The sequence below is a fragment of the Malurus melanocephalus genome, unplaced genomic scaffold (assembly GCF_030028575.1).
Source record: "Malurus melanocephalus ecotype Western Australia unplaced genomic scaffold, MMel_1.1 scaffold_205, whole genome shotgun sequence".
Classification (NCBI taxonomy): domain Eukaryota; kingdom Metazoa; phylum Chordata; class Aves; order Passeriformes; family Maluridae; genus Malurus; species Malurus melanocephalus.
In genome coordinates, this window is record NW_026623437.1 from 1,060,084 (window position 1) to 1,067,327 (window position 7,244).

The window sequence follows — 7,244 nt, forward strand, 5'->3', positions numbered from 1 at the left end:
GCCCAAAGTTCCTCTGCAGCAGGTGGAGGATGATGCACAACTGCCTCATCCAGGGAACTGGTGAGTATTTATTTGTGCAGTGGTTTCACAAGGACCAACGTGTTCCTTTCCAATGGAGCTGAGGGTGAAGAAGGCAAGGACTGTGCTTTTCAAAACAGGATTTAACTGAATCTGAATAGAAACATCTCTCCCTGCCTGCTGCCTCTGTCCTGTGCTAAACCTGGTTTCCTTTCCTTACCTGTCACAGCTGTTCCTGCACAGCTGGAATCCCTCAGCCCTGGTACCCAGCATCCCCGTCCTGCTGGAAGCTGCCCTGCTCACTCGATGGCACCCCCAGCCCCACCTTTCCCTCCTCCCTTCCCTGCCTTGCTGCTCCTATGCCCCTCATTTACCCTGCCTCTTTGTCCCCATCTTTGATGCATCCCAACAGCTTTGGCTCCTCTTGCAAAACCTGCTCGAGTAGAACCTCCGTTCTCACTGAGAAAGAAAAAGTTTGCTCCAGAAAGAGCCAGATCACTGCAAAGCTTCATTGCTCCAAACTCYTGGTGCCCCAAGGGCACGTAGCAGCCACCACTGAGTAAACCTGGAGCTAATGCTGTGTTTTCAAATCCCCCAGCTCTTAGCCCAGCCCCCAAAACCTGCTCCCTGTCCTGCATCAGAGGAGTTGGAGGCTTTTCCAGAGTGTCATGAGTTGCCCATCTTATCTGCTCCCATACCTCTTTGTTCTGGAGAGAAAAGGTGATGAGTTTCTGGGGTTTAGAGAATTGCAGAATTCTGTGGCAGCTGAGAAGGAATCTCARGGCTGGGCAGCAGCTGCTGAAGGGGTGAGGAGTGAAGGTCTTTGGTGACCTGCTAGAGTGAGAAGGTGTTTGTGTGACAAGTCACAGCCCACGTGCTGTGGACCCAGCCAGCACCACAAATAATCCCCCACGGAATGCAGAACGGAAACAACAACTGGATGGAAGGATTTTATTTGTTTCCTCTGTCAAAAGCAGTGATACATGCAATTGGCACAAGACCTGTTAGGCATTAGAGTCATAAATATTCACATGGAGAGAAATTTAAATGACAGCAGAGCAGTGAGGACAAGCATCACTTAAACCCCAGCATTTACCTGAGAAGGGAGGACAGGTGTGGAGGAGGCAGAGCAGGCTGGCACCTTCTGGGTTCAGCTTCTCCAGCAGTTTTAATAAATGCTGGAGTTACCTTCACTTTTGTTCTKGCTGTGTGGTTAGTTCAAAAACAGCTGAGAAGCAGCTCATCTCCATAGCACTAATGAGTTACAACAGGAGAAAAAAAACATTTGAGGTAAGAGATGAGAGGATGAGAAACTCAAACACTCTCACCTTWTGATCCTTGAGCATATTTACACTCATGTTGGTACTGAGTAGAAGTTGCTTTTTCATTTAATCTGCTTGAGGGTGGTTTGGAAATCACTTGTGAGTGTTTTTATAATTGCAGCTCTCCAGTGCTGTTTCTCATCTTAGCTGCTGTTGAGCAAACAGCCTGGTCCCTCTGCTCTCCACTGTGCCAAAACATTTATTCCTAGCAGTACCAATAATTAGGCTGGTATTGCTTTGCAGTTTTCTCACCTATTTCTCCAGACTGGCTATGGAGAGTGTGGCACCAGACACAGTGGGAGAGGTTTCTCTGAGTGCAGGGGAAGTGCCACTGATGCTTCTCTGGATGGAGATGTCTCCGTGTGGCAGTGAGGGATGGCCTGGGCATGTTCCCACTGCCCCAGGCAGGATCTCCCAGCCGTGTGGGACTGCTTCTCATCCTACAGACATCCCACGCAGCAATAACCTCACCATGAACTGTTTGTCTGTTCTGTGCTGGGTGGTGGGAACATGCACGTCAGTTTTTTCCACGTTTCAGTCTCACAGCACGAGGCAGAGCATGGTCAGCATCACCAGAGTGCTCAGGGAGGTGAGATTGCAGCAGCACGGATACGAAGGGAAACACACAAGTTATTATTTTACATTCAGGTTCTGYGAGCACCAGCCCAGCACCCCCAGGCTGCCCCTCAGCCAAGGCTGCTCCTCTGAGCCTGCAGAGCTGTCTGTGAGCTCCTGGGGCTCCTGCACCTGAGCAGAGAGTCCCGTGGGTGCCCATGGTGTGCCCCTGGCTGTGAMAGAKTCCAACACGATGCCTGTCTCTGTACAGCTCCAGAACAGCCACAGCACTGGCRTGGCAATGCCCWCCAGGGCTCCCAGCTCCTCCTGCCARGGSTAAGTCCAGGAGTAAAGGGATCAGRCTTTTGCCAGGGTAAGCACCAGGAAAATCCCCACCCAAGGAGYTGTAATATTCTTCATGTTGCCCTCCAGCAAATCCTCATAAAAGYCWTCWYATGATTTAAAAGAACTATTTCTTTATGCTACTGCTCTAATGGATGACCTCTCCAGTGGGACCCTGGTGCTGAGGTGGGATCTAGGATGGGTYTCCCAGTAAAGGTGTGTGCCAGAGAGAGAACATTTCGTACTGTCCGAGCCTTGGGCAAAGGGATCCATTTTGAATAGCTGTACCCAAGTGTGAGCAACATCTGGCGACTTGGCATTGGCTGGAAAGCATTGATATTTCAATGTTCCCACTTTTCCTCCAGCACAGATGAGATTTGTGTTCTCTCCAGCTCTCTCCAGCTTTTCTTCATGCTCAGGGCAGTTCTAGGCAGTAGGTGGGAGGAGATGCTTTATGAACTGTTGCCTTTCCAAAATGAAAACGGATCGCTGTTTCCTCAGCAGATGAGACTCTGAAKTGTCCCTCTGCCCACGGATGAGGGATATGATGGATCACAAGAGTCTGCCTGACTCGCATGCATGTTCAAGCCATGTTTTCTGTGTGAGGACTCCAGGGAGAGCTGCTAGAGCACAGGGTGGTTATATCTTKTGAATAAAATTATTCCAGGCAGCTACTTCTTCACACTTCAGCGATGGCTGGGAGCAAACAAGCTTTTATCTTTGCTTCTTTCCAGATGCATCTGTGCTCKGAAATCCAGTTATGGATTGTGGCTTTTTTAGGTACCTGGAAAGACTCAAAGTATCTCTGCTTAGCAGGGACATCACCCACGACATTTTTGTCAAAGTGAGAAGCTTCTCTTCCTTCTTTTTCATCAATGCCTGCTCTATTGAACAAACTCTGCTTTCTTACAGAGCAGGGCAGGGCTGGGTTTCCTGGCAGCTTCCCTTTGGCTGAGGGTGCCAGCAGCTCTTCAGCATTAATGGACATGGGGCCCTTTTCTTTCTGGCTGTGGTTACTCCCTAAAACTGTTCCCTCATCCCTTCTGAGATATCTCAGCTCTGAGCCTACTGCATCTTTCTGAGCTGGTCTCGGGGAGGGAAGCCTTGGAAAACTGAACACTCGTGGAAAACTGCTTTTCCCTGTGTTTTTTTCTTCCAGGTTTGTGGGATGAGGGTCACCATTTGGGGCAGAAGAGTTGCACCATGAGTAACCAGTGCTGGCACTTTCACCAGAGGAAGGAGCCTTGGAGGAGCAAACATTTCCTGCATGGGTGTAAATTTGTTCCAGGGGATCCCCTCTGGACCAAAAGTCGATTTCTGCAGGTGGGACTTTTCCCAGTGGCACCATGTTTGAGATGAAATCGGTCAATTTACACTTTAACCTTTCCTGCTGTGTCCCTTCAAGGGCTGGGGACCGTGACACATCTTCAAGGCTCTGCAGGGTCTTTCTGTCCTGACCCTTTCGCCTGCTCTCCAGAAGGGCTGGGAAGGTGGGCCTGGCRAGGTGGCAGATGGACTGGATGTAGTCCTCGCTGGAGTACGAGTCTGGGCTGGCTGCAGTGCTCCCTGCACGTTTTGGGGCACTGCTGGGATCTTCCATCGCTTCCTCGTGGGTTTCCCGTATGGTCGGGAGAGGCTTGGAAAGGCTCAGTCTGATCCGGGGTGCCATGGCTGCAAACAGAGCAGACAGGATCAGAGTGTGGAGACATGCTGGGGAAAGAAATCCTGGGYTTGTTTCTACCTGAGCCACCCATGTCTTCTTGTGGCAAATGGGGCTGTTTACAAAAACTGCATTTTAAAAGTTTGCTGGCAGGACTTTTATACCCATGGCTTCATAAAGAGCTTCATAAATGTACCAAGTAAGCCAAGTCATTAAATGTGGCAGTAAATGAAAGGCTCCTTAAGGAGAACAGCAATGGCGCTCCCTCCTGAAGCAAAGCAAGGGAGCTGGTGTGGTATGGGGCAGGGGCATGAGCTTGTTTCACTGTCCCTATTGTAGCAGCAAGGCACAAACTCCTCTCCTAATTCAATGTTCCACCGCTGTTCCTTGTAACAGGGCTCTGACTTCACCCTGTGTCCCAGCAGGCAGGAGCTGGAGCCAGCAGGAGAGGAGCTGCCCTGCCCTGTGGGGAGCACCACGTAAGAAAAGTGACATTACCACGGTCCCTTCTAGAAGCTGTAGGTGAGAACAGACATGGTCACTTCTGTCTGTGCCATAAATGCAGTTATGGAGAGCAGACCCTTCATGAGTGCTTAGTGTCAAAGGGATTTAATTAATGTCGTTTATATTCGAGTAGTCATCCTCAACTCCTTATAGGATGGGTTTCCACTAAACTGCTCCCACTACTCAGTTAAATATATTGAATTACAACCATTTTGTGCCACAGTGTTTTCTAACTGTACTGATTTTATTTTTTCTCTGAAACACTCCCCTCTGCGCTTTGCTTATCTCCCCTTCTGGCAGAAATGACCACAGCTTGGATTAACTTTTTTTTTTAACTGCTTCCCCCAATGAAATCTGTATGTGACTAATCTGCAGACACAATATAGCTTTGTTGTGTGATTAAACGCAAAAGTGCTTTGCTAGCTATTTTAATGCCTTGCTTGTCATTGCTGGAAATAAATCTGGCTTTGTTGAACCTCCCTGCAAAGCTGCAGATCACACAGGGAGCACAAATGAGCAGYTCGTGCCGAGCCCAGGGTAGATCTCGCAGGGTGCCCATCCCTCCCCTGGCTGCTTCTGGCCCTTACGGGTTTTTCTCAGGTGCTGCTGGTGAAGCCAGCAAAGCTGGGATTTGCTGACCTGAGCGYAGGAGATGCTTGTTTTAAACCTTAAGGCCTTTTTATCATCCTTTTCCCTGCCTGCTCCGTTTCTCTCATGTCTTTAAGCCTTAAAGACAAGGTTTGCTCCTTTGCCTTCCTCCCCGCAGCCCTTGSCGAGCTGGGCAGGGTCGGGCTGGGCCCGCGGGAGAGCGGCCGGGTGCTCCTGATGAGGGCACGGGCATGTCGTGCTCAGTCACGATAGTGCTGATCGCTAACTGAGTCCTGCCAACACGCCCTTCCTCCGGAAGGAAATTCAATTACCTATTTTCAGTAAAACTCCTCCGATGGGATGGATCACCCCCGCCCGGCTGCGRTCCCCTTGGCGCGGTCACCTCCCTGTCACCTGCAGCCCCCGGGGAGCGGAGCCCCAGCGCTGCAGCTGCCCCTCCACCGTGCCTGGAGCATCTCTGGCCGCATCCCCCCGGCTGTTCCAGCACCCCCAGCCCGCGGCCAGACCCCCTCCCCTTACCTGCGGGCTCGGCTCGGGCGGCGGTCGCTCCCCTGGCGGCGCGGCTGTGCCCCGCTGCTCCTCCCTGCTCCCCGCACAGGAGCTGTGCTGTCGAGCACTAACCCATGCGCCAGCTCCCTGCCTCAGTCAGCTGATCCCGCTGCCTGTTTTGTTGCTGTTGCTAAATATATCCCGCTGGCTGCCTGCCCTGCCCGAGCCGCAGCCGCCGAGGCACCGGGGCAGCCCGCGGGCACCGCCGGGCCCTGGCGCATCCCCGGGGCTCAGCTCTCCATCCCTGCTGAGGGATGCCCAAACCCTCCTCTCGGCTGCCCAAACCCTCCTCTCGGCTGTCCATCCCCACCGTTCGACTGCCAAACCTCCCTCTAGGCTGCCCGGCGACAATTCCCCGTGGCGAGGGGACCGCGGGGCCGGGGCCGTGCTGCGGGAGGGGCTGCGTGTGCTTCAGGCTGGGGTGGGAAAAGAGGAGCCGTGGTTGCTCCATGCTTTATTGCTGAAAAGGGAATCATTGGGGTTTCGGGCTGTTTTTGCTCCTTCTCTGCCTTATTTTGTGATCAAATTTGTGCTGGTTTGTCCAAGAGGCAGTGAATGTTTGCAGCATCGTTAGTGTTGCTCTCTGTTCTCTGTCATTGATTCCATTCTGCTCTGAGCTGTTCCTCCCTGGGCTGAGCTGCACATCCCTGGGTTCAGTCACACATCCCTGGGCAGAGCTGAACATCCCTGGGCTGCTCTGCACATCCCTGGGCTCAGTCACACATCCATGAGCCAAACTACACATCCCTGGGCTGCTCTGCACATCCCTGGTCCGAGCTGCACATCCCTGGGTTCATTCAGTCACACATCCCTGATCCAAGCTGTTCTTCCCTGTTGCTGTGGAGGCTCAGCAGTAGCCGGCCCTGTCACGGCACCTCCCTGGGTTCTGCTCCACCAAGCCCCTCTCCCACAGCTCCCAGCATCGCCCCTGTTCGTGTTTCTCCGAGGCCACACAAGTGCATTACAGCAAATTGCTTTGCCAGGAACAGTGGCAGCACCCAGCCTTGCAGGTCCCTGGGCAGCAGGAATTTACCTTTGTTTCCTGCCTTATTAAGATGCTCCAAACTGATTGCAGTTCTGGAATGACCCCGGAGTCCCTCTCACAGYGTCTCTTGCAGCATCACATTGCGTGGGGAGAGGAATTGTTCTGTTGCAGCAGAATCTTCCCTCTGTATTTATTTCCCAACGCTGTCGTCAGAGGCAGCCCCAGCAGCTGCTGCTCTTTCCTGGGAATAGCCATCCCACACAACATCTCTGAGTGCCCAGCCCAGGGAGYGTGACTGCATTTCTGAGCCTTGCTGCTCCCCACAACGCCTGTCCTAACCTGCTGGAGGGATGAGGAGAAAAGCAGAAACCCTGGATTAAAAATCCCTGCTTTAGTTTTAGTGCAAATATTCCCTGTGTTACCAGCATTCAGGCTGGAATTGKCTGTAACTGCTGGTTTAGTCACCCAAGCACACACTCATCATTCAGGTTTTTTCTTTATCYCCAGTAAAAAGAAATAAGCAGCTCAACAGACTTGTGCATCCCTTCAGGATATGGTTCCAAGCAGATTTTTTTTTTCTAGAAATAGCCATTGCTTAGCATTTCAATACAACAGGTGTGTGATCTAAAGCTGTTTGTCTGGACTTCYGGTGCCAGAATTTATCTGAAAAGACCAACAGCCTTCATGCACTAAACTCACT

The 7,244-nt window shown here is 51.9% G+C and overlaps 1 protein-coding gene across 1 annotated transcript; it reads right to left on the reverse strand.

Annotated features, from left to right (window-relative positions):
• Positions 1-2,352: 2,352 nt before the first annotated feature.
• On the reverse strand, positions 2,353-5,696 carry LOC130577967 (uncharacterized). Its single transcript, XM_057373703.1, has 2 exons — positions 5,530-5,696; positions 2,353-3,908 (listed from the first exon to the last, which is right to left on the reverse strand). The coding sequence occupies exon 2, from the start codon at positions 3,904-3,906 to the stop codon at positions 2,917-2,919; it is 990 nt and encodes a 329-aa protein (XP_057229686.1). The 5' UTR covers positions 3,907-3,908; positions 5,530-5,696; the 3' UTR covers positions 2,353-2,916.
• Between the last annotated feature and the right edge of the window lie 1,548 nt (positions 5,697-7,244).